This window comes from Coffea arabica, chromosome 2c (genome assembly GCF_036785885.1).
Source record: "Coffea arabica cultivar ET-39 chromosome 2c, Coffea Arabica ET-39 HiFi, whole genome shotgun sequence".
Lineage (NCBI taxonomy): Eukaryota > Viridiplantae > Streptophyta > Magnoliopsida > Gentianales > Rubiaceae > Coffea > Coffea arabica.
Window position 1 is genome coordinate 14,954,524 of NC_092312.1, and position 25,822 is coordinate 14,980,345.

General features: G+C 36.9%; 3 protein-coding genes across 4 annotated transcripts; all 3 read right to left on the reverse strand.

The window, feature by feature from the left end:
- Positions 1-3,550: 3,550 nt before the first annotated feature.
- Positions 3,551-11,331, reverse strand: LOC113723972 (uncharacterized). The gene is made up of 12 exons (XM_027246929.1): positions 11,196-11,331; positions 10,862-11,092; positions 10,199-10,369; positions 9,969-10,085; positions 9,503-9,849; positions 8,942-9,452; positions 7,358-7,711; positions 5,088-7,107; positions 4,586-4,979; positions 4,272-4,468; positions 3,872-4,016; positions 3,551-3,778 (listed from the first exon to the last, which is right to left on the reverse strand). The coding sequence occupies exons 1-12, from the start codon at positions 11,329-11,331 to the stop codon at positions 3,551-3,553; spliced, it is 4,851 nt and encodes a 1,616-aa protein (XP_027102730.1).
- Positions 11,332-13,989: 2,658 nt separating this feature from the next.
- LOC113723973 (replication protein A 70 kDa DNA-binding subunit B-like) lies at positions 13,990-16,009 on the reverse strand. 2 transcript variants are annotated; one of them, XR_011839756.1, is made up of 6 exons: positions 15,838-16,009; positions 15,089-15,765; positions 14,659-14,976; positions 14,380-14,540; positions 14,135-14,254; positions 13,990-14,034 (listed from the first exon to the last, which is right to left on the reverse strand). XR_011839756.1 is itself a non-coding variant. In XM_072077227.1 (6 exons), exons 1-3 carry the CDS (start codon positions 15,394-15,396, stop codon positions 14,837-14,839), a joined length of 357 nt encoding a protein of 118 aa, XP_071933328.1. In that variant the 5' UTR covers positions 15,397-16,009; the 3' UTR covers positions 13,990-14,034; positions 14,135-14,254; positions 14,380-14,540; positions 14,659-14,836. The 2 variants fall into 2 exon arrangements, 1 of the variants encoding a protein (XP_071933328.1); XM_072077227.1 differs by having other exon boundaries at positions 15,089-15,213; positions 15,305-16,009.
- A 901-nt stretch (positions 16,010-16,910) lies between these two features.
- On the reverse strand, positions 16,911-20,564 carry LOC140035516 (uncharacterized). The gene has a single exon (XM_072076773.1). It carries the CDS (start codon positions 20,562-20,564, stop codon positions 16,911-16,913), a length of 3,654 nt encoding a protein of 1,217 aa, XP_071932874.1.
- Between the last annotated feature and the right edge of the window lie 5,258 nt (positions 20,565-25,822).

Consider the following 25,822-nt stretch of genomic DNA (forward strand, 5'->3'; position numbering starts at 1 on the left):
GTTTCTTCGATTTTTCCAACCTGCTAGGAAAAGGAGGCGGGTTAGTTTTAACTGTAATTATTGGGTCAGGAAGTACCTTTGGATCTGCACCATTGCTGTCCTCCCTTTCAAGCTCCTTTTTTATCTTCTCTTTATCCTTGTCCTTAGAAATCACAGGTTCAGGCCCCTGAATTTCTTTCCCACTCCTTAGGGTCATTGCGCTCACGTTCTTCGGATTCAACTCCGGTTGAGATGGCAGCTTCCCTTGGATCTGGGACTCCAAACGGTTCATTCTGGTGGCCATTTGACTTATCTGATTCCTTATATCCTGCATTTCGGAGTCCGTTCTTTGCTGATTTTGCATAATAGCTGCCTCCGTCCTTTGCTGATTTTGCGCCATGGTTGTCATCACTTGTTTCAGCATCTCCTCCGTAGATGAACCAGATTGAGGGGACGGAGGTGGTCGGGGTTGGTATTGCTACTGGTACCCTGGTGGCTTATTTGGCACAAAGTTAGACTGCCTGTTCGGCGTGAAGTTGGGTTGCCTATTCCCTCCATAACTGAGGTTGGGATGATCTCTCCACCCGGGGTTGTAAGTGCTTGAGTAAGGGTCGTACTGCTTCTTTGGCGCGGGCGCGTGATCAGCCATGTTCACCTGTTCTGCAGTTTCTTCCTGAATCATTGGGCACATGTCTGCAGAGTGACCTATACCAGTGCAAATCCCGCATACCCTGGCTTGTGATGCATTTCTCACAGCCTGTTGCCTAACAAACGCAGTCAACTCATTTAGCTGCTGCTGCATAGAGGATGTCTCTACTTTATTCACCCTACGTATTGGGACATCCTCTCTTGAACTGAATTGCTGTGAATTCTCTGCCATCCCCTCTATTAACTCCCGTGCTTCCTGAGGGGTTTTGTTCACCAGTGCCCCTCCACTTGCAGCATCAATGATGCTCCTGTCTCTAAAAAGGAGCCCCTCATAAAAATATTGTATGATCAACTGCTCACTTATTTGGTGTTGGGGGCACCTGCGCAACAAGTTCTTATACCGTTCCCAATATTCGTAAAGTGACTCCCCTGGATGCTGCTTGATCCCACAAATTTCTTTCCTTAGACTTGCAGCCCTGGACGCAGGAAAATATTTATCCAAAAATTTTTTCTTCAATTGGCCCCACGTGGTGATGCTACCTGGTGACAGGTAGTACAGCCAGTCTTTCGCAGAATCTTTCAAGGAGAAGGGGAATGCCCTCATTTTTATCTGCTCTTCTGTGATTCCCGGGGGTTTCATACTATTGCACACGACATCAAACTCCTGCAGATGCTTATACGGCTCTTCACCTGGTAAACCATGAAAAGAGGGTAAAAGCTGAATCAGACCAGATTTTAGTTCAAATGGAATGTTGTCATTTAAAGCGGGAAAAGTAATGCATAACGGCTGCTGAGTTAAGTCAGGAGCAGCCAACTCCCTTAATGTTTGTGCATTAGTCATGGTGCCCTCCTCCTGGTCAGAGTCACTCGAAGTGTTACCAAACGAATCTGTTGGTTCAACTTCTGACTCGGGTTTTTGAGATGTAGCACTGGAGTGCTCTTCTCTGAGCTGTCTGGTTTCCTTTCTCATTCTACGCGCGGTCTTCTCTACCTCAGGGTCAAAAATCAAATCACCTGTGCGAGAAGATCGAGGCATACACTAGAAGAGAACCAGAAAATTAGGACAAAAATTGAATTTAAAAAGAAACAAATAATAACGCCAGTCCCCGGCAGCGGCGCCAAAAATTGACAGGTCGTCAGCCTGTGCAATAATAAAATTAAACCTAATTGCCAGTTAAAATGACCAAAACCCAATTCTAAGTACTGGAGCAGGGACTCTAGGTGTGCAATGGGTTACTTGATTCACCCTGTTCCCGAAGAGTTTGCTTGATCCGATATACCCGAATGGGATGGTTATTCCTTTTCACAAATAATTATGAATTTGTAGACAGGGCAAGTAGGGTCGTATCCACAGAGACTGGGTATATTTGTTTCTTAAGAAATCCAAAGTAACACAGAGGGTGATTTTGTAGGAACGACGATAATTAACTAAATTCAAATGAGAAAATAAAAATAAACAACTAACTAGAAATTAAACCACAATTTACTGAACTCAGGATAACAATAATTAAAGGCCTAAATCAATTAAAACAAGGAAGCAATCAAAAATAAAATAAAGTAGGCAATTAAAAGTCAAATGGCAATCCACTACAATCAAGGAAATATTAACTAAAGATCTAGCCAAGAAATAACTTCAGCAATGGTTCACCTAATTGATCATTGATGCAAAACAATCCCAATTATTTATCAATAAATAGGTTATAACTACCAAACAAACGATGGCAGCCAACCCCTCCTTACTGTGTCGGTGATCAAGGTACGCCCGTTAATCACTGCTCTAATTGAGAAATAATCCTAGGTACGCCCGTAGAATTTAATTCCCCAATTGCCTTACGTATTAGAGGAGCCCTATTCTAACCAAATAACACACTATCAGGGTTATTTTAGATTAGCCCGCGTATCCCCCTGACACGAATCTAATAGTGCCAGTTGTCACTATTTTGAGGTAATTAAACAATTACGGATTTAATACCCCAATTGACAATAGATTACCAAATCAACTAATTATCTGGATCCAAGACAATCAACTAATTAAATAACCATAGGCATAGTAATCAGGGAATACACGAATACCAATAAATAAAAGGAAAAGATTAAATTAAATCGATCTCACAATTTTCAGGTGACCCAAAGCATCCGTCGTTTCTTGACTAGAACGAGAGGATTAGCTCATATTGGATGAACTAAGCTCGCGGGAAATTGTAGAGAGAGCAGCGGCCATTGCCTGCGTTTCGGGAAGTTGCAATTCGTCGAACAATTGGAAAGCAAATGAAAAGCGCAGGTGGCAATTGAAGCTTGTTAATTGTTCCTAGCATTCGTAGAGCAAAGTCATTTACAAAGTGCAAGAAAGAAAAGTCAAAGAAATCAGGCTCCCGTTCCTTGCTCCTGACATGCGTGGAGACTAGCCAAAAGAAAACTAACAAGAAAAGTCTAAGTCAAGAGAAGAGTCCAAGAACTCAGAATGGCCCTCTGCTGCCATGCGTAAGACAAGTCAAGAGCAAAAGTTCAAAGAAAAGTCAACCCTCCCAAGCTAAGCTACAGCCGAAGATCCCCCAAAAAACAAGCTCCTCTTTTTCTCCCCTTTTCTTAATTGCGGCGCACCTCTCCAGGAAGAAGCCCTTCGTTCGTCATTTCTTTGCGGAAATTACCAAAGTGGGCATGACATCTTCTTTTCCAAAAATACCCCTGGAACAAGCTTAATCATCTGAATTCTTTTTCTGTCAATTTGGCACCTGTTATCATATTTATATTCTACTCCCTGAAATAAACGTCAAATACTAAAAGTGAGTAGAATCCAGCAAATAAGTCCGCATCAAGTCAGGTAATAGGAGGAATTAATAATAAAATAAATGGATAAATTACAACCTATCAATGATGCTCACCAACAGCATGAGATTTCGAATCAGCATAAAGGGGCAAGTCTTTAAAGCTTGCAGTATTGAGACGGTAAAACATCACATCCTTGTTCATCTAATTCTTCAACAACAGTTCGTGTGCTTATCACCCATTGAATTGTAAGACCATTAGTCTGATACTTTTCCTCAATTTCTCTAACATCAGCATTTGATATAAGATACTTTTTGAAAACATGAAATTTTGGTCCCATCTTTTCCACAGCACTATTGAACATTATTCCCTCAACTCTTGATCCCTGACATTACATTAACAGATCTATTTGAATTTATAGCTCTATTGAACTAAAAAGAAATCAGAAAAAATAGCTTGCTATACAATATGTTCATACCTTTGAATCAGCAAGCACAACTTTTTGATATCTGGTGGAAGAATGCTTGGAGATAGCCACATGAATCTTTTCCTCAACAGTTACATGGGCTGACCATCCCTTCATTCTTGGCTTGACATCATCAATGCATAGCAAATTAACCATTCTTTCAAAAAGCAAAAATAAAAAGATCAGACTGATAAACAGGATTCAGCAAAGAACAATAGAGAAATATGAGGTATTAAATACCTAATAAAGTATTAATATGCATATTACATAATTGAATAAGAACTACTGCTTAGATAATTCATGAAATATCAAACTGATAAAAAAGATTCGGCAAAGAACAACAGAGAAATATGAAGCATAAAATAGCTATTAAACCAGTAATATGGATACTACATAACTGAACAAAAACTACTGCTTAGATAATTCAAGAACTTCATGAAAGACAATATTTCTAGTTCTGAACTCAGTAACCACTTCATGAAAAGTTGCTGGCATTATCAACACTTTGACCGCAGCTGAAGTTTTTGCCTCAGAAAGGGCAACATATAACTGCCCGTGAGAGAAAACGGGCTCGCGCAAGTATATTCCAACATAATCCAGAGTCTGTCCCTAAGCCTTGTTAATTGTCATTGCAAAACATAATTTGACAGGAAATTGATTTCTCTTGAAAGGGATTCCATTTTTTTCGCTGTCAGAGGACTGAAGAGGAATTTTTGGCAAGAAAACTTGTTTCCCACGGTGCTGCCCTACTGCTATTTCAGCACAAATGGTATTCTGTCGCAGTTCCTTGCATATTAGTCTGGTACCATTACAAAGACCTTCTGTTGGGTTCAAGTTCCTCACAAGAATTAGCGGACAGTTTTTCTTCAAAATCAACTTATGAGGAGGCAATCCCTTTGGGTTGAGAGAATTAAGCAAGTCTTCATAGTTACCTTGATCCTTTTCGTTAAGAGTCCTGTCAGTACTTGTATAAACATGCGCTTCTCCAGGAAACCTATCAATGATAGTCTGATTAACATCATCAACAGCACTATTTGTTGCCGATAGAATACAATGATTGATCATTTGATATGGATCCAAGGAATACACGTTTAGGTCACTGAATACAGTTTGTATTAACCTGATTATTAAAGTACATAGTTAGTATAAAAATGTGGCAAAAATATGTAAAGTAATTTGTTATATATATAGCAAATGTGATAAAAATGTGTATGTTAAATATGTTTACCTGGTAAGAGCAGTATCTTTGCCATCATAATGAATCACCATATCTTTACATAAAGATATCTTCCCATCTTCATCTTCTGGTTGACGACCTTCTCCAATTTGGAGCAAGAATTCAGAAAATGGAGGATCCATAACAGCTCTCATATTCTCTGTTAAAGTAATTTTTTGTAAAGTGCTCCACAAAGGCGAATTAACGAAGCTTGCTTGTACTAAAACATCTCTTGTTGCATTCTGAATGACAGGCAAGGTTTGCCGAAAATCTCCTCCAAAAATTACTACTTTGCCTCCAAAAGGATCACTGCATTCCATAATATCTTTAAGAAGCATATCGAATGCTTCAATCGTTTCTCGTCTAACCATTGAGGCTTCATCCCACAGAATGAGTTTAGACTGGACAATCAATTTAGCAGTAGAGCCTTGCTTGCTAATTTGGCATGGTCTAACTTCAGACATATCAAGTGGGATTTTAAAGCGTGAATGCGCTGTTCTTCCTCCAGGAAGAATAGAGGCTGCAACACCAGACGACGCCACAGCAATGGCTATATAACCTTGGGAGCGCAATGTGGCTAGAATTGAACGATAAAGAAATGTTTTTCCGGTCCCACCAGACCCGTCAATGAAAAAACTTTTTCCCTCTGTCGAAAAAATCTGTTTCATAATTGTATCATAAGCAAATTTCTGTCCCATATTTAGCCTTGAAGGCAAGAGCAGATCCTCTGCTGAAAACTGAATGTTTCTCTCTGCCTCAATTTCCTTTGTAATCTGTTGATCCGCTGTAGTTCGAAGATGATGAAAGACCAAGTGAAAATCATCTACTTTCTTACCTATTTGTTCTAGTAACTTATTGATCTCCTCAAGAGCAAGCATTCTGATGCAATCAGAATTGTTACCAGTTAATGATCTATTCCTTTGAAAATCTCTTGACAGTTCACTTTCATACTTTTCCCACAGGCCTTTTGGATTTGATGGAGAACAGAAAGTTAGGATTGTAGCAAATAAGCTTCTAAATGAAGAAGGCATCTGAAAAGTAGCAACTTCATCAAGAGTATCTTCAATATATGTATCAGATTGAAGTAATCCCATCTCAAAAGCAGCTGATCTGTAGGAACTCATATGAACTCCATTAACAGTTAACAAATCATCAAAGGAAGTAGGTGCACGAACGTGAGTTAAAAGCAGTTTCAAATAATATCTTTCTCCCTCTGTAGGACTAACTGATACTAATCTTCCAATGACTCTTCGCTGCTTTCTTCGAGACCAACGTTTTTTAGCTGGTTTCCAGACAAAAAACTTAGGAAACTGCTTGTACAAGAACTTTAGATTCTGAACTTCTTTATTTGTTCGGTTCACATAAAAGTACTCAGTCAACATTGTTTTTGAGAAGTCGACATCATTCACTAAATCAGCAAGATTAGTTTTGTTATGGAAAGAAATCATTTGCTCTCCAGGTAAATGAACCTGTAATGCATAAACACTTGGCGTCATCTCACTCAATTTAAAGCGAAAAATGCGCCAAAAAGCCTCTGCAGCAACAACCCAACCACCAGACTGAAAGTCTAAAATCTCATCAACATCTTCATGGCTGTTCTCTGAATGGATATGAAAGCTGACACGATCATGACCCTTATAAACATATTTGTAGAGATATTTGACTAACTTGACAGTTGAGCAGATCTCAACATTCAAATGGCAATCAAATAAAGCAAGCAAGTACGGATTGTATGGCACCACCCATCTATTATCCAACAAATGATTCCTCACTTTAACAGACCGACCGTTCATCTTTCTTCTATAGTGAGGATATCCATCCTCTACATAAGTAGTGTAGTCATTGAAATCCTTTGGATAGTGATTCTTACACATACCATCTTTCATGCATACATTATCTTTTTTTAATGATCCACAAGGACCATGAATCATGTGTTTCATAACTAAAAAATACAAATGTCGCTGTGTAACTGGATCGGGTATTTCAGCAGAGACTATCATGTCATAAGCCTCAAGATTGAGTGGTTTATATTCTGGTTTTAAAATAACTAATATATGAGCATGAGGAAGACCTCTCTTCTGAAACTCAATCACATATACACAAGCAGCGACCTCACCAAATTTTTTTTTTTGTAATCTCAGCTTTTAGCAATTCCAACTTTGCTCTAAACACCCGTGTGACCAAATCTGGCCTGTCTTGAGCTTTTTCTCCATATTTTAAATTTTCTTGTATTTCTTTCCACATCCTATTACAAGTAATGGTAATAAATAGATCAGATTTACCATATCTCTGGACCAAAGACATAGCATCTATATACCTTCGTCTCATGTCCCTTGGACCACCAATAAAAGAAGACAGAAGATAAACCCGACGACCAATCTTACTACCTTCAGCCTGCCCAGTAGAGATGCTATCCACTGCACCTTTAAGAATTTCAGTTCTTATTTCCGTTTGTTTTTTCCTATGGTATTCAAGCCTAGAAATCTCAATCTTAACATAAATATCAACTGCAAATTGCTGCAATAATCGCCTCGTGTGCAAGATCATTGATCTATCGTCATCTCTAATCTGTAATTTATAGCAATAGTATTCTCTAGTAGATATAGTTTCTTGTTTGTTTTTCCCTTCCTCAGCAACTATAGAGGGGAAAAAAAAGAAAAACTAAACAATTAGAAAATTAAAGACTAATTTATATATTGAAATAATGACAGCAAAACAGTTAAGCATCCATAGACTATGTTGATAGATCTCAAGTGATAGTTATTATGCTATTGAGAAGAAGATAGCTTTCCAAGAATATTAACATGTTGGATCTCATTGTTTGCTCTCTGATATATATATATATATATAGACATTAGCAAGCAACTAAGAAACAATAACATAACATTGTTATATGAATAACAGCAAGCAAGAGGCTATATTATAGGAATGACACTAACATAAAAAATTGACATGAGACGTATATTATAGAACAACAAGAATCCTTGATTTTTGAATTTAGATCTCATACTACGTCTTGGATTCTTGATTTCTGAATTTTGATTCCCCATCCATTTTTCTGTGCACTCTATCATTGTCTTGTTAAACAATTCCAAAATTCTCCTTCTTTCAACTGATTTATAATATTATTCTGCATTGCCTTCTAAAATGTGCTTTTGCTAGTGAATCAATTTACTTGATTGTGTCATACTAAAATAAAAAGTAGACCACCTTAATTTGGTTTTGGAGTTTGCAAAATATATAGGTATCATCAAGAATAAAACTGACAATTGGCTTCTATCTTCCAAGTTAAAGATTGTTTCAGGTATTTGAAATGGATGACAGTTATGGGAAGTGACAGAAGTCAAAGACCATGTATGTTAAAGATTTCACTGCATATAAACCTGATTTTTTTTGTGGCAGGATAAATTATATTTTACCTAAAGTGTCTGAAAGAATGAATTAGGGGCAAATATAAGTAGTTGTGGAGGATTTACAGTATTAAAGCATTGCATTTATTTTGCTTTCATACATGGGGGGAACGAATTTGCCTTGCTATAAAAAAGAACAAGCATTATTCCTTAGTAGATGCTATAAAAGAACTAAACACTTAAGATCAGAAACCATATACTAATCAGCCTCCTAAGATGTTTATGAGTTTCAAGGAAAAACAATTGCTATAACAGATATTTTGGCTGCAGTAAAGCTAAATACTTGCTGTTTTTTACATCTTTACTGAATAGGCTTTCATCTAGACTCTAATATCTGTATAGACCAATTAATATCATTTTTTTCCCTAAAAGGTCTCTTTACCACCTAAACATAAAACATCTGGCAATTCAACACAGAATAAAACAGGATGAATATAAAACCAGAAGCAATGATACCTTCATTTTCCATGTCAATAAGACCTGCAACACTTCTAATTTGAGAAACATCAGGAAGAGCATCATCATCAGATTCCTTCCTTTTTCTTTTATGAGGAATGGTGTTTCTTGGAATGCCATAGTGCCAGCCAGATTCATCTCGAGGGAACAACAGTGGATATTGCAGTGAATCATAGCCAGCAAAATAATGTTGAATCCTATGACTTGAATTTGAATGAGTATACACTTGTGTATGTGCACTCTTGTCAAGGCTTTCATTATCTGTCTCAGTCCAAATAGCAGCAACTTCTGAAGAGGTTGGCATGTTATACAGACGCTGATCCAACCCGGGATTCGAATTAAGAAATATGTTATGATCGTCTAGATTAGGAAGGTTTCTTAAACTCTTAAAGAACCTAGTGTAAGGATTCTTGTCAAGAATACCCATCAAAAGTTTAAGAGTACTCTCACGCAACCTAGGAGAAATACCAAGTCTCTTTGAGACCTCCTCCTTTTGATCATAGAAATACAACTGAATACCAATAGGAGGGTGACCATTAAACTATTCAAGAGATGATAGACCTGCCCCTGTACCCGAAAAGTGTAAACTCCCTGGCTATTTTTGGTCAAATTCTTATCATATTTTGCACCAAACGATGTAAATGCAAGATTGTTGTTATAAGTACGAACATTCTTCCGAAAGTTAATGCATTCCTCGTCTGTACCAGAATAGAGCCGAAAAAGTTCATAAGGCATAACAGGGATAACAACAGAAACCTCGCCTCCAGAACAGCAAAAACTCGGTGGCTCTAAATGGAATCGCTTAGCACCACAGTGTTCACAGTTGAGTGCATCAGGCAGTATCGATGATTCAGTCAGAATGTTGTTCAGACGAGGGTAGCTGCCCTTTCTAGCGCTTTTTCTTTTTCCTGAGTAAATAGATAACTATTAATCCCTCTAAACAAAAAAAAAGGTAAAAACAAAACAGGTAATGCAAGCCATTAGCATTTTAAGCTAGAACAAATTTGTAACATTAATTAAAACCAACCTGTATTCTGAAGCTGAGTATTAACAAGAATTTGTTGTTTACAGCCATCCTTGGAGAAACAAGATGATTCAACATTGATTATACATGTTCCTTCCTCTACAAGGGAATGATTGTGAACTGATACAAGAAGTACAAAAAACATTTTCTATAAGTTTTATAAAAAAAAGGTGGAAAAAAATAGATAGACAATTATTTCTTTAAAAGCATTATTTTTTTTCAGAGGAGTATACCTTCAGGTATAGGATGATGATCAGTTGAAAGAACAGGTGAAGACAAGGTGCTTGACGATGCCTCGAGGCGTTGTGACATACTATCAAACAGATCAGCTAATTCACTATTACTGATAGTTGATCGTTCCAAGCAACCAGATGAATCAGCAATTAAACTATTGGGAGCTAATGCTAATGGAGATAATCCAGAAGCAGAACCACAAGCTTTCTGATTATTCTTAGAATTTCAAACTTTGCAACCAGAACGTGAAGGAACATCAGATGCAACTTTCATTTTTTTTTCACCAGACAACCCTGTCTTATTTTTGTTTTCTTCTGCTATAGAAAAACATCTAGAGGTCTCAGTAGATTGGACAGAAGTTGCTTTTTTCAAGCGTGTTCCTCTCGTCTACGCCTCAACAATTCATCCTTTTTTTCTTTTGGCATATTAGAATAACGTCTACGTTTAATAGCATTAACAAGAACTTGTTTCTTACTGCCATCCTTGGAGGAACAAGATGATCCAACATTGATTATACATGTTCCTTCCTCTATAAGGGACTGATTGTGAACTGATACAAGAAGGAGGGAAAAAATTGTCTATAAGTTTCACAAAAAAAAATGTAAAAGAATAGACAGGCAATTATTTCTCTAAAAGCATTATTTTTTTCCAGAGGAGTATACCTGCAGGTACAGGATGATGATCAGCCGAAAGAACAGGCGAAGGTAAGGCGCTTGACGATGCCTCGAGGTGTTGTGTCATACTATCAAACATATCAGCTAATTCGCTATTACTGATAGCTGATTGTTCCACACAACCAGATGAATCAGCAATTAAACTATTAGGAGCTAATGCTGATGGAGATAATCCAGAGGCAGAACCACAAGGTTTCTGATTATTCTTAGAAATTCGTACTTTGCAACCAGAATGTGAAGGAACATTAGATGCAACTTTCTTTGTTTTTTTTTGCAGCAGACAACACTGACTTATTTCTCTTTTCTTCTGCTATAGAAGAACATCTAAAGGTCTCAGTAGATTGGACAGTAGTAGCTTTCTTTCGAGCGTATGCCTCTCGTCTACGCCTCAACAATTCATCCTTTTTTTCTTCCAGCATATTAGAATAACGTCTACGTTTAATAGCATTATGGTCCATCAAAGCAATACAGTCTAGCACTACACAGGTTGTTTAAGAGATTAGGAAACAATTAGCCTGAAGGAAAACAGCTAGAAAGCATATATATTTCATTAATGCATCAATAACATTGCTCCTACAGAACCAATTCTCGTCCTAGCATATGTGTCTCATTTATGCCTCAATAATTCATTAATTTTTCCTTTCGACATAGTAGAATAATGCTCATACTTCAGGACATTATAATCCCAGGAAGAAAAATAACTCTAGCTTTTCACACACTAAATTAAAAGGGCATATAATAGCTAAACTAAGATAAACAGCCAGGAATAATGTAAATTATACAAATGCATGAATAATGTAACAGTTGGTGGTTAAATGACAGTAAGGAAAAAAATTACAGAAGAATAATACCTGACAGTCTTCCAAAGAGTGTTAAAGATCAGCGAAACACTTAAAATCAATCCTTAGCAGGACCCCTAAAATCACTCTGATGAGGAGAAAATAAGCTAGAACAAAAGTCCCATGCCTACCTTAACAAAAGTAAGAAACCACATGAGATTCCAAATTTCAGATAATTATCAAGGAATAATTTTATTGATAATTAATTCTGGCTTAAAAAAAATATCCACAAACAATAAGAAACCACATGAGATTCCAAATTCCATATAATTATCAAGAAATAATTTTATTGATAATTAATTCTGTCTTAAAAAAAAAGTATCCACAAACAACAGTTTTGCTATTTGTTTTCCGAAAATATATTGACTCCTAAGCAACAACAGTCAGGACATTATTTCGAATATCATCAGTGGAAAAAGGTATAAAAAAAATAGAAAAAGAACAGTAAGCAAATGGCAGATTAACTACAAGCAACTGAACAGCTTTTATAACACTCATAATGCAGCAACTAAAAAAAAAAGGAAAGCCATGACTACTATATTACGATGATTAACTTAGCCACATAAGCTAATCAGAAGGTAAAACTCCTCTAGTTCAATGCTTCTATGATAGAGCTCTTTACTTTCAGTATAGGAGATCTTACAATTATCTAACAAAGGTGCCAAACAGACAAGAACAAAGCGTAAACTATATATTTATTTCAGTAGCATGTGGTAAACTATATAGGTAGCAACAACAAAATATTATGATCGAAAGAACAAAAACTTCAAACAGAAACATACCAATATTCTGCAGAGAATGAGGTTGTCTCAAGAACAAAAAAAAAAAAAGGAGAGGCCTGAAGCTGTGGAATTCTAGTGTATATATATATATATACACATAAGGCAACTATAAAGAGTCGTTGTAGCCTCGTAATATTTCTCAGAATATACCAATTGAATCTGAAAAAAATCAGAAACAAACAAAAAGATTCAGTAGCCACTCAGCACAAAAATCAAGTCTGTATCTGTACCTATTGAAAAAGGTACAAAAGGATCATTGCTAGGCCACGACAATACGAAAAGGCATAGTGGAACTTAACAATCTGCAGCAAGGAGCATACCACTAAAGGGTAATTACAAGTGATAGAGTACCTGATTAGGATAGACAATAGTACAGGCCAGGCAACAAATTCACTTTTTTAGCCTGGACCACTTGTAGAATCAGCTCCACTTTGTCTATAAAAGGACATGTCCATTATTTGCGCAAGAATGGTACCAGGTGAGCTATTTCTTTTGAATCAGATACAAATAAATTTTGTTTGTATATGATCATAAACAACTTAAAAAAACCTTATATATTCTCTCATTCAGCGCCTCTTTTCAACTGTCTCTTAAAGAAAAAATTCATAGTTTTATATTGCCTATCTAGACTTCTTTCATATGCCTCCAAAGCCAGTAAATTTCCATGAAATAATACAATAAAGTTTTAATGGACCTCCCCCCTAAGTAACTATTCCTGTGGTCCACCTCTGAACTTTCCTGAAAATTAGTACTTCGAAAATCATTTTCTTTCTAGAAGTTAATGGCATAACACAACTACTTATCTAGTTTCATTGCTTTTATAATGCTATGTATGATTCACAACTCAGAGGACAAAGACCATGGAAGACACCCCTTGGTAGTAACGAGTCTGCAAAATTGGACATAATTTCTAAGACTACGAAGGCAAATGTATTCAGTTTAACAGAAAGGAAATAAAGCTTCAAACATCATAGTAATGACAACCGAATCTGAATTTTTTACTTTCTCTTCTTCAGAATAAATGCACCAGAAAATGATAGGTCAGGGAGCATGGTTCTAAGCCATTATAAAATAAAAAGAAAACAAAAATAACACTAAAGAATATTACATTTGGTATACCCTTTCTAATGGACATGTCTATTACTTCAGCAACAGTGGCACAAGGTTAACTAAATCAGTCTTTGTTCACAACCATGACTAGAGCATTTAACACTGGATTAATATCCAAATATATACAGATCCAAAAAGAAACATAATCCATGAACCAACAACATTACACGTCCACCATAACTCAACCTAAAATAAAGCCTAATGTCTTGTACATTGTAGTTCAAACAACCAAATACAAAGACTGGCAAATTAGATAAACATCTAAAAGACATCAGCAAATATTGCTTCCAATTTCATCTGCGCCATAGACATCGACAATTGTATACGGAGCACCCTTAACAGCCCTGATTACATCGTTGGAATGCTTAACATAGCACAACAAGACTTTTCCCTCGAGTTCACTTGCAACACGATCAGTGAGGTGCACATTCTGTCGGCCAATTGAAAATAACAACTCATTGGCATAACACATAATTGGTCACACAATATAATATTCCACTATCATATATAAGCCAAGGAAAAAGAAGTACCTCTTGCTCCGCTTGAAATAAGCGGTGAACACTAATACCAATCAACTTTTTAGCCTCATCCCCATGGCTACTGCATTCAAAGATCCAGTTTCATCCGTGATCACAAGAGTCACGCAAGCCCTAACATTACAAATTTATAAACAATTCAGCAAAAAGAAAGAGCAAAAACAATAATTCCCTATATCAGACATCTATGGAAACAACACATAAAAAAATTTACAGTAACCAACATAAAAACATTATACCTTGGGTAAGTATAAATCTCTCGCCCACAATAACAGCACATGATCCCCCAATTCAAAGCAAAATCGTTAGGAAGATAACAATGTGGGCAGGCCAAGTTCCATAGGTTACCCATCCTATATTTAAGAGACACTTTACCCTTTATCCAAGCAGTCCCTATATCCTATAGGCAGCAACATATATAAAAATTTAAAATAGGTATCAACTGATTTAGCTAACAAAACAGATAAGATTAGAGGGATAAAAAGCCACAGTCCCAGAAAAGTCAATAGCACACTCACAAATTTAGTTGCCTGAGAAATCGATGAGATTGGACTTATATGATTAGAAGCAACCGGAGGCAACAATACACATGGGTTAGCATAACTCCGTTCATGAAGCATCCGAATCAATTGCGAACTTTTAGCCTGGAACCTAAACAAAGTATAGTAATCAGTCAAAGACAATACATAATAAAGCCTAGAAGCAGAACAGGACACAACAAAAAAGGAAACAACTGCAAAACGTAAAAACAACAAACCACATCTGAAGATTTCTTGCTTGCTGCACATTTGGTGAAACCAATATAACAGATGAGGATTGAGTGGACAATGACAAATCTGAAAAGACATCGAGAAAGTACAGGCAAAGAGATCAACTACTGCTGTATTCAAACAACAAAACTTGCATGTATCAAAAAGCAAAAGGTAAGCAAAAACTAAAGAAACTTACAGCTATCTGCAATCACTCTAACCCTGATGCAGATTACAACCGGATTCTCTGCAATATTAGCCAGAATAGCAGTCCCCTCTAGGGCCTCAAACTCATTCCAAAGTGTCAATATAATAGGCTTCATGCTTCAATCACAGGGCCAAACAAACAAAAGTTATCAAATCAAATACAACCAGTACAAATAACAAGCAGAACAAAAATAAAATCGACACCTACTCATAATTAACAATTACATAGTCCCATGCAACAGATGGCCCCCCTTCAAAATAAACCTCCCTGGCAGGAAAGGCACAGAGAACAATTCCCATGACATATGCCAAGTTCCAAAAAAGATAAGTGAAAACCACAACATGCAGATATAGACGTATCCATTACATAGAAAACAGATTAATCAATAATGCATTACTTATAAACTTTTCTGTCTCAGCAACAGTGTGACAAGAAGAAATAGAGGCCAACGGAAAATAACATGGAAGTTTTGGAGCCTCTATTTCAAATACTTCATCAAGCACAGTTTTGTCAGTCAAAACCCAATAATAGGGATAAGATCCAATAGGCACACAGTCAGGGATCTTATAAACACGAGCCTTGGATATACTATACTTTCTAAACAGCACAAGTAACTGGCTAACACAGTCAATGTTACCATCAATTGCAAGTGCAGTAACCTTCACGCCCTAAAAAAAATAAATGCACAGTCAGTGAAAGCATCAAGGAAAGTAAAACAACAGATTACCAGAAATTTATACCTGGAAATCACAAAAAACAAAATAGCGAAACTTTTTCGGTAAATCGCTTCCACAGGTTGTCTTTACATGCGATGCCTCAATAAGCTGAACTTGACACATCCAATGAACCATGCAAGAATCAACCTCCGGCACACGTAATATCCCCTCAATATGTTCTGACCACATATCTAACAAATAGGAATAAAGATAAAAACCAATTAGAAAGAGAGTATACCAAAAAGATGACAGCAACATACAATAAAAGCCACCGCAAATAAACATTGTATAAAAGCAAAAAAACACTAAACTTCAAAAGAGCACCAAACAAGACACAACCACAAAGCTAAAATTCCAAAAAACAGAAAACAATCACAGGCATGCCAGAAGCAAATGGAGCAAACAAAGCAAACCATAAAAAAAAATTTAAAAACAAATGGAAAAAGGAAAAACAATTTACAAATTACAAAAGCACAATAACAAAGCAAAACAGATAACAATATGCTACCAAAGTAAAAAAGAAAAACAAATTGTCAATCAGAAACCACTAAAAAAAAAAGAAGGTAAAAGCAGCCTTACACTGAGAAAACAAAACACTAAGAAAACCAGACTTACAACCCCACATAAGAAAATACAAAGCAGAAACCTGGAAAAAAAAAGAAAAACAGAAAGCTACAAAAAACAGAGAATAAAAAATAAATTCAAAGAAAATATATATATTTTTTTTTGTCGAAACGTTAGCTTGTTTTATATATATAGAACTGTAAACTTTACAATATTTTGGACAAAGGTCCAATCAAAGGAACAAAATATCCTACGGATCACTGATGCCTAGCATCTAAAATTGGGATTCACCCATTCTTCATCTAACCAGATGTTTAGAGCATGAATGCTCAGTTTGATACTTCCTATTTTCCTAGAATTAGCAAAAAGAATAGAGCACTGTTGAAACAAAGTACCAATGGATCTAATGTCCTCAATTAGAGTGGCCATCAGCTGGTTGTTGTACGTTGCTGCTGTTATATTTTCTACCAGCTTGCGATTGTCAAGTTCTACTTTGACATTCCTCCAGCCTTGGCCTGCAACTTTCAGCAGTGCTAATCTGACCGCAACAGCTTGGTCTTGTAATGTATCCCCGGATGACCTTCTCTAAGTGCCCATGCTGCTTGCATTTGTCCCAAGTTATCTATGGCTGTGATTCCAATCCCCACTGCTGCTTGCCTTCTGTCCTGATGCGTATGGATCTTCAATGATATACCAGTGTGGCTCTCATGTTGAGCCTGGACAGTCCGTTGCTGTATCGTTGTTTCCTGAGTGCTTCTTCTTGGATTCTCCCCTTTGTTAGCTTCATTATATTCAGACCACTCCTGCTGTGCCTTCTCAATGATCTTGAATGGCACCTTTTCCTTATTATTAAACTCTCTATTATTCCTGGATTTCCATATCTGCCAGAGAATGTTAATGGTAATATTCACTTGATCCTCCACACCTCTACTTGCTTGAGCTTCCTGGATTGCGGACCACCATTTGTTGAAGTTGTCAGATAGATGTTCTATCCCATCCCACTGCACTGGCGCCATTTTCCAAATCTCCTTCACTTTAGCACATTGCAGCAGCATGTGTTCTATCGTTTCCTCCATCTCACCACATCCAGTACATATGGGGTTCCCTAACTTTGTTCTTGTGAAAATTGCCTCCTTAACTGGGAGACCCCCATGCAAACATTTCCAAATGAAAACCTTTAGTTTCTGACTTACCTTCTGCTGCCACAATGAATTCCATATCTTGGAGTTAGTTCCTTCAAAGCTTGTTCCAGCATCCTCCTTCCTTCTTGTGTACTTGTTTTCCTCTGCCTTCAGCCAAGCTTTATAACCAGAATGAACTGTGTACTGTCCAGCCTGGGAATGCATCCAGAAATAGTTGTCCTCATATCCTATTACACTTAATGGTATACTCAATATTCTCTCCGCATCCTGTGAGTTAAACGTTTTGAATATCAGGACTCTATTCCATCTGTTGTGCCTGATCAAGTCAGACACTAATGTCAGTTGACACCCCAATGGCCTTGTAGTAGTTGGTTTCCCTTCCACTGTTCCTGGGATCCAATTATCTTCCCATATTCTGGTACCTCTCCCATTTCCAATCTTCCTCCTAGTTCCTTCTTGCAATTCCTTTCTTACTCCTGCTAAGCTCTGCCAGATCCAAGAAGCATTTTGCGGTACTTTGCCATTGAAAAGTGATTGCTTGGGGTAGTACTTCTCCTTCAGTACTCTACTAACTAACAAATTTGGCTGTGTTATTAGTTTCCAGATCTGTTTAGCCAATAGAGCCTTGTTAAACAGCTTCAAATCTTTAAAGCCCATTCCTCCATTGCTTCTCTTAGCTGTCAACTTCTTCCAGCTTATCCAGTGCAACTTTTTTTTTCCATCAGCATCACCCCACCAGTAATCAGCCATTTTCGAACTGATTTCTTTACATATCTTGTTGGTTAGTCTGAAGCAGGACATAGTGTAGGTAGGCATTGCCATTGCCACAGCTTTAATCATTATTTCCTTCCCTGCTTGGCTTAACAACTTATTCCTCCATCCTTTCAGTTTCTTATCTATTGAGTTCCTTACGAATCCGAATACCTGCTCTTTTGATCTTGTTATTACCATTGGCAACCCAAGATACTTGCCTTGTTCAACCTGTGTAATGGATCCCATCGCATGACATACTTCACTCTTCACAGCTGGCAAGGTGTTTTTGCTGAATAAGACTGAGGACTTATCCATATTAATGAGTTGCCCTGTTGCTTCTTCATACACTTTGAGGATCCTTTTCAGCTTCTCTGCTTCTTGTTTGTTGGCTTTACAGAACACCAAGGAATCATCTGCAAAGAACAAATGAGTTATTGTAGGCGCCCTTCTGCAAATTTTTATACCTGTCAGCTCCTTATCTATCTTAGCTTGCTGCAGCAAACTTGAAAGTCCTTCTGAGCAAAGCAGAAATAGGTAAGGGGAAAGTGGGTCGCCCTGCCTGATACCTCTTGAGGGGGTGACAAACTCCTTGTGCTCACCATTAATATTGAAGGAGTAGGTTACTGTACTTATGCATGCCATGATCCAGTTTACCCAAGTTGAGCAAAAGCCCATTTTTTCCATTATAGCCTTCAAGAAGCTCCATTCCACTCTGTCATAGGCTTTAGACATGTCCAGTTTCACTGCCATAGAGCCTACACTACCTTGCCTTTTGTTTTTTAGATAGTGCATTAACTCATGAGAAAGGATGACATTGTCTAGAATTTGCCTACCTGGTACAAATGCAGATTGACTTTTGCTGATGCATCTACTTAGGAAAGGCTTTAGTCTGTTAACAAGGATTTTTGCTAATGCTTTATAGACCACTTGACAAAGACTAATAGGCCTATACTGGTTAATCTCTGTAGGACAATCAACTTTTGGGATCAAGGAGATAACCGTATGGTTTATGGCTTTGAGAATGACTCCATGATGAAAGAAACCTTGGACTGCATTTACCAAATCCTTTTTAATAAGACTCCAGAATTTTTGAAAAAAGAGGGGGGACATGCCATCATTTCCAGGAGCCTTATTAGGATCCATTGAAAAAAATGCATTCTTTATTTCATTTTCATCCACTTTTTTGGTCAAATCCTTGTTCATATGTTCAGTTATAGTTATAGGAATCCCCGTTAAGATCTCCTCTAGCTGCCCATTTGCTGTCGATCTGAACAAGTCCACATAATATTTGGCTATTTCCCCACCCAGTTCTTCATCATTGGTAGTCCATTCTCCACTCTCCTTTCTCAACTTCTGCAACCTATTTCTCTTCCTTCTTCCTTTCACCGTTGCATGGAAAAACTGAGTATTTTTATCCCCCTCCTTAAGCCACCTCAATCTTGACTTTTGATTCCAAAAAGCTTCTTCCTCCTTATATGCCTTTTTCAATTGTCCCTTCATATCCTGTACTTGTTGCTTCTTGTTATCTCCATTAGATGCCTTGATTTCCTCAATCTGGCTTTTGCACCATTTAATTTTTTCGGAGGAATTTCCTTTCTTGCTACTGCTCCACTTTAGTAACTCAATTCTGCAATTCTTAATTTTCTCTTTTACCTTGAACCATCTTGTTCCAACACATGGAATGTCCCAGGCTTTCTTAACCACTTCCTCAACCTCACTTTGTTGGAGCCACCTCTTGTCAAACTGGAATCTCTTTCTTCTTTGCTTTCTGTCCTTCTGAGTTTCCAGTAATAACATACTATGATCAGAAGCCTGGGATTCTATATGAGTACAGTTTGCTTCCTCATAACATTTGGACCATTCTAAAGTGCATAAACCTCTGTCCAATCTTTCTTTTACCTCTCCAGGCCCATACCAGTTGTTGCTCCATGTCCACGGCTTCCCTTCATAACCCACATCAACCAACTGATTATCATTTATGAAATTCCTGAAGTCTTGAAAGCTCCCATTATCTCTTACCCTTCCACCCCATTTTTCATCATTTGAAGTAATGTCGTTAAAGTCTCCCATGATTATCCATTTTGCTCCCCAGATTGATTTCCTTTTATTTATAACTTCCCATTGTTTCCTTCTTATCTGACCATCACAACTAGCATATATACCAATAAACCACCAACTTTCCTTGTTCTCTTTGTCTTCCACTTTTGCCTCAATAGTGAAGGCTGTTCCTAGAACTTCAGAGATATTCACCTCATTATTCCACAGTAAGGCCATGCCGCCAATTCTGTTCATTGCTTCCACTATAAAGCTATTTTCAAAATCCAGAATTTTTTTAACTTTTTCCATGTAGTTTTTCCTATTTTTTTGTTTCACTTAGGAAAATAATATTTGGGGAGAGGAGTCTGTTTTCCTCCTTCAGATGGGGAACTGTCAAGGGGCTGGGTCAAGGGGCTCCCAGCACCTTGACAGTTCCACACCAGAGCCCTCATGAATGGTTGAGAGACCATACTGGGCTGGTCTCTTCCACCCTCTTGTCCCGGCCAAAAACGGTCTCCCCATTCCCCACTTTATTCCTCTTAGTGGTTGTATCCACATCTGCCGTCTCTACCATTTCCTCATCCACAATGTGCAGTTTCCTCTTGGTGTTCAGCTCAGATCCATGTTCCAAATTCTGCAGTTCTCTCAGGGGGGTTCTATTTCTTACACTTATCTTGTTTAACAGTTTCACCTTCCTCCCTCTCCTTGTTCCTACACATTTAGCTTGAACAGGCTCCTCCCCATCCACCTGCATAGCTGTCTTCATACTTCCTCCATCATCCAACTCATTAGTTTGAATCCTGTTCCCCATCTCTCCTGCTGCAGATGGCTCCATTTCAGATATCTCCTTCCCATTCTCCCTTGATTCTGGTCCAGGTGTCTGCTCTTCACCTTTGCTCATCTCCTCCACCTTCTTAGACCAATCCGTCTCTTGTGCCTCCTGTATATCCTCATCTTTCGAAGGAAAATATACATTGACAAAAAAATAAGAAAACAAACAGATACAAAAAACAAAGACCACTTTCGAAGGAAGAAAAATCTCATAGAAGGAAACATCCAACTACAAAAAAAAAAAAAGCACCACGGACACCAACAAAACATATAGTTGGCCTTAAAAATCCACATAAGCAAAAAAAACGTAAAAAATACATTTTCAAAAAAAATATACAAAGAAATAAGAAAACAAACAGATACAAAAAACAAAGACCACTTTCGAAGGAAGAAAAATCTCATAAAAGGCAACATCCAACAAAAAAAAAAAAAGGGACCACGGACACCAACAAAACATATAGTTGGCCTTAAAAATCCACATAAGCAAAAAAAAGGTAAAAAATACATTTTTAGAAAAACCATCAAACAAGAAAGACAAAATCTGTACAAAAGCTCATTCGATAAACCATATACAAGAAGTTCCAACAAAAAAGCGAAAAAAGACGAAGGAAAATCAAACCAGCAATAAATTCCAACAAGAAGTCATTATTTACTTGTTACAATTACAACAAAGAAAAATCTCATAAAAGGCCACATCCAACAAAAAAAAAAAGGACCATGGACACCAACAAAACATATAGTTGGCCTTAAAAATCCACATAAGCAAGAAAAAGGTAAAAAATACATTTTCAGAAAAACCATCGAACAAGAAAGACAAAATCTGTACAAAAACTCATTCGATAAACCATATACAAGAAGTTCCAACAAAAAAGGGAAAAAAGACGAAGGAAAATCAAACCAGCAATAAATTCCAACAAGAAGTCATTATTTACTTGTTACAATTACAACAAGAATTAAAAAAAACAGTAAGAAACGCCTCCTCTTCTTTCTTGTTTATGGAACCCTAGAAGGTAAAAAACAAAAACCATAAAAGAGAACAACAGAGGCAATACCTTAAAAAAGCCAGTAAAACAAGATGAAAAAATGACCTCAATCTCATTCTTTTTCAATTCAATTTAACCAACCTTATGGTCCTATGTGGGAAAAAATTGCAGAAATATTACTTCATATTTCTATTTTGAACTTTACTAACTCTCTCGTTTTAAGAACATATAATTGCAGTCCAAAATTACAGTTTTATTCTTATTATTGAAGTTTGACTTGATAACGCAAGTGCACATTATGCGGCTAAAAATTTTATGGGTAAAAAATCGAACCACAACCATGTTGCTTGTGAAAACCAGGACTCTCATGATCTTGTGCTATTCCCTAATCTTTTAACAAATTACCTCAAATGCCAACTATTTGTTGTTCATCACCACCACCCAATCCTTGCTCCATAAATCCTTCCACCCCCGCAGCTCCCCTGAATCATCACCATCCTATCATTGCTTCACGGCCCTTTCCTTGTCTATAACGACCGCTCAAGATTGCTCTGTCAACCTTCTCTAGAGGAGTAGAACCCTCTATTCCTTACTTTACAATTCTTGGTCCTCCCTTTGAACAAAAAAAAAAAAAATTATGTCGAAAAAATATATTTTTGGTAATCTTTAATTCCACAATCAATATTGCACCATATACAGAAGTTTATCTGTTGATTACGAGAGAAGGTATACAATGAAGAAGAACATGGAAAAATGTTGCAAAGTTGTGCAGTCGATTTTGGTTTTTGAAAACTAAAATAGAAGAAATGGACTAAATTTAATTCCCGAGTACTAAACTTGGAATTTTAAGGATGAAAAGAAAACATGTTTGAAACAAAGATTAAAGTTGGCTTCTTTTCTTTATATCTTTTCTTGTTATCAATTATGGAAATTGTTACCAGCACCCCTGTTGATCTTTTAACTATGACAAATGCCTTATCCTTCACCCTTTTTGTAACCCTCTCAACCCTCCCCATACGCTTGTCACCCTCACCCTACCTTCACTTATTTTATAGCAGCCCATTTTCATGAATTTGTAATTAAAAGTAAAATAGGAGTATTTTATTCCTTTTACATGAGTAAAAAAAATCAAGTGGAGTGCTATTATTAACATATAAAGGATACTTCCCTTAATTATTTTGTTTGGTTCATGAGCTGCAAATTCATTTTTGCACTTGCATTCTTGTCGACGGGATGTGCCCAACACTTTCAGGCTAAAAGCTGATCAAAGTTGTAGTTTAGACCAAAATGACACATTTTGCAAAATATGAGGGACCCAAGCTGTTAATTTCAAATATGAGAGATTTAAATAGTAGAAGGTGTTACTGCAAAGGACTATGCTTGTGATTTTCCCTTTTACATTTATGGCTTACTTCTTTTCTTGGGCAGGCATGTTTAGTTCACAGGCCAGACTGTTCATGCATAATGCACAGTACAAAGGGACACTAGCACTTGCGCTCCAGTGATTCCAGTGCGTCTCTGGGAATTATCATAAAAAATGAATAAAGACTCGGCAATGGACTGTGGCTCACTCGATAATGTTTCGTCCAACTTGGGCTAACAATAGTTTTACAAGTTGTTTGTTGGCTACTCAAGTTAGCTACTGTAATAGTTTGTTTGGCATTAAATTTTCACCGTCAATTTTCTTAAGTACTACGAATTGAGCACTTTTTTTTAATAAGATTATAAGAATTCATAATAGTGGGCGTAATACAAACAAATTATAAGTCAAACTAATCCATAGATTAGAGGCAGGCAAAGAAACCCGTTGACCGACTAACCCAATCTGCTCCAAAAATTAAATTACCTGATTCGTATTATTTGATTAGGTCAGAAGAGGGTCTAGTATTCACTTATATGCAAGAAAGGTTAGGATTTGAAATTTAAGAACCCATGGGTATTCAACCCGTCACATATATATATATATATATATATATATATATATATATATATTTTCATTTTTCATTTTTATATACATCTACAAAATCTTATTTTTAGAGCTAATCAAACAATTTCATTAAACAAATTACACCCCAAATATGAGAGACTATAATTGTTTATAAGATTCATTTGTGAGGTCATCATCCTATACTCTTGGAAACGAGTTTAATTGGTGTAGAATATATAAAAAAGAAACGGGTAATTCTTATTGCAATTTTCATTGATTTTGGATTCTTTTATTTTTTCCTTTTTCTTTTATTCTCTTTGCATGTTTGTTTTTGGGCATATATGCTGAATCTTAGATGACAACGTGAAATACAAAATCAAATTAACAATTTTTAAAAAAAATAATGAGAGGGGCAAGGCAGGTACCGCTGATTTGATACCTATCCCGGGCCTATTCTAGTCATGTGTTACTTGTTGACATGCGAGATGGTTAGGGTCAAAAAAATGAATAACCCACAAAGTACGAGTTAGGTTAAGTTAATGCCATATAGGGCGGGGTATCTAACTCGTGCCGACTCCTACTACAAAAGGTAGAAACTACAATTCAATATTACTAGAAACTAGCTCACGTATAGGAGAAAAAACTCACATTAATGACTCAAGTTGGGCGGTAAGCGTTGGAAAATAGTTGACCTATAAGGTGTGGATCGAGCTAACAAAATGTGCCGCATGAAGTAGGTACCCCAGCCATGCTTACCTTTACCACAAATGGTGGAAATTACAATTCAATATTACTCAAACTAACCCACATAAAATGGGAGCAAACACTCACTACATTAGTGAGACTTGAATCCAAAACTTACAGGATTTGAAATCTCAAACTTGACCATTAAACCAAAGTCTCATTAATTAGACTTGAACCTAGGACTTAAATATTGGAAGTGCTTAAGTCATTAGCCAATAGAGTTATTTAATTAAGTTGTTAGCTAATAAAGCTAATAAATAACTCCTACGTTGAGCCCTCGAGTGAAGTATAGATCACACATGCAGGCTGAAGCATGCAAGGAAGACTAGTCTTATATATTGGTATTTTGACCTAATTGCTTAAAATAGTTTCTTTGAACAACATAGAATATCACACAAGCTTTTGTGTTAATTACATGAACACACAAGAGATGCTTTGCGCTACCAGACACCACGCGTACCATTCTTAAACTCACCTCACTTCTATTTCTTACAATAATACTCTATTTATTACACTACTAACTCCACTCACACGCTTTACTCTGTTCACTTGCTATCTTTCACTCCACTTCCACAACATGCAAATGATCTCACCGTCACAACTCTTTATAGCCAAATGACTTGAAAGATATGTGGCTGCCAAGTCCTCCAAACTTTCACCACAAGGACAATGGAATTAATAACGTTGCAAAGACCAATTGGACAATAGGATTGGATGATTAGAGAAATAGCATAATATGAGTAAAACTCCAAAGTTTCATAAACAACTCCATGAGTAAGGAAATTCAGACAAAACTTAGTAACTTCATCAATCGATAAATAAATCAAATTTGCGCCACTCTGCAGCATGGGAGTGCAAAAGGACTGTTTCTCGGTCCCCTTCTCTATGCCGGTGAGTTTTGCTTCTTTCCTTCCAATTTGTAGTGTTAGATGTTAATTCTTACTATGATTTCAGTAGTTTTTAATGCAGTAGTAAAAAGGTGCTTAGTTATAAGGTTTTTAGATTCTTTATATATAGGGTTAATCACA

Bases quoted from the DNA above. Each gene is read 5' to 3' on its own strand.
- LOC113723973 (XM_072077227.1), bottom strand. From the start codon at position 15,396: ATGGGAATTGTTCTCTGTGCCTTTCCTGCCAGGGAGGTTTATTTTGAA. The intron at 15,214-15,304 runs GTAGGTGTCGAT...CTGTGATTGAAG, and splicing joins TATGTAATTGTTAATTATGA to CATGAAGCCTATTATATTGA. The intron at 14,977-15,088 runs GTAAGTTTCTTT...ATGTCTTTTCAG, and splicing joins TAGAGTGATTGCAGATAGCT to ATTTGTCATTGTCCACTCAA.
- LOC140035516 (XM_072076773.1), bottom strand. From the start codon at position 20,564: ATGAACAGAATTGGCGGCATGGCCTTACTGTGGAATAATGAGGTGAAT.
- LOC113723972 (XM_027246929.1), bottom strand. From the start codon at position 11,331: ATGGACCATAATGCTATTAAACGTAGACGTTATTCTAATATGCTGGAA. The intron at 9,850-9,968 runs GTTGGTTTTAAT...CTATTTACTCAG, and splicing joins TACTCAGCTTCAGAATACAG to GAAAAAGAAAAAGCGCTAGA. The intron at 9,453-9,502 runs GTCTATCATCTC...ATTGGTATTCAG, and splicing joins CTTTTCGGGTACAGGGGCAG to TTGTATTTCTATGATCAAAA.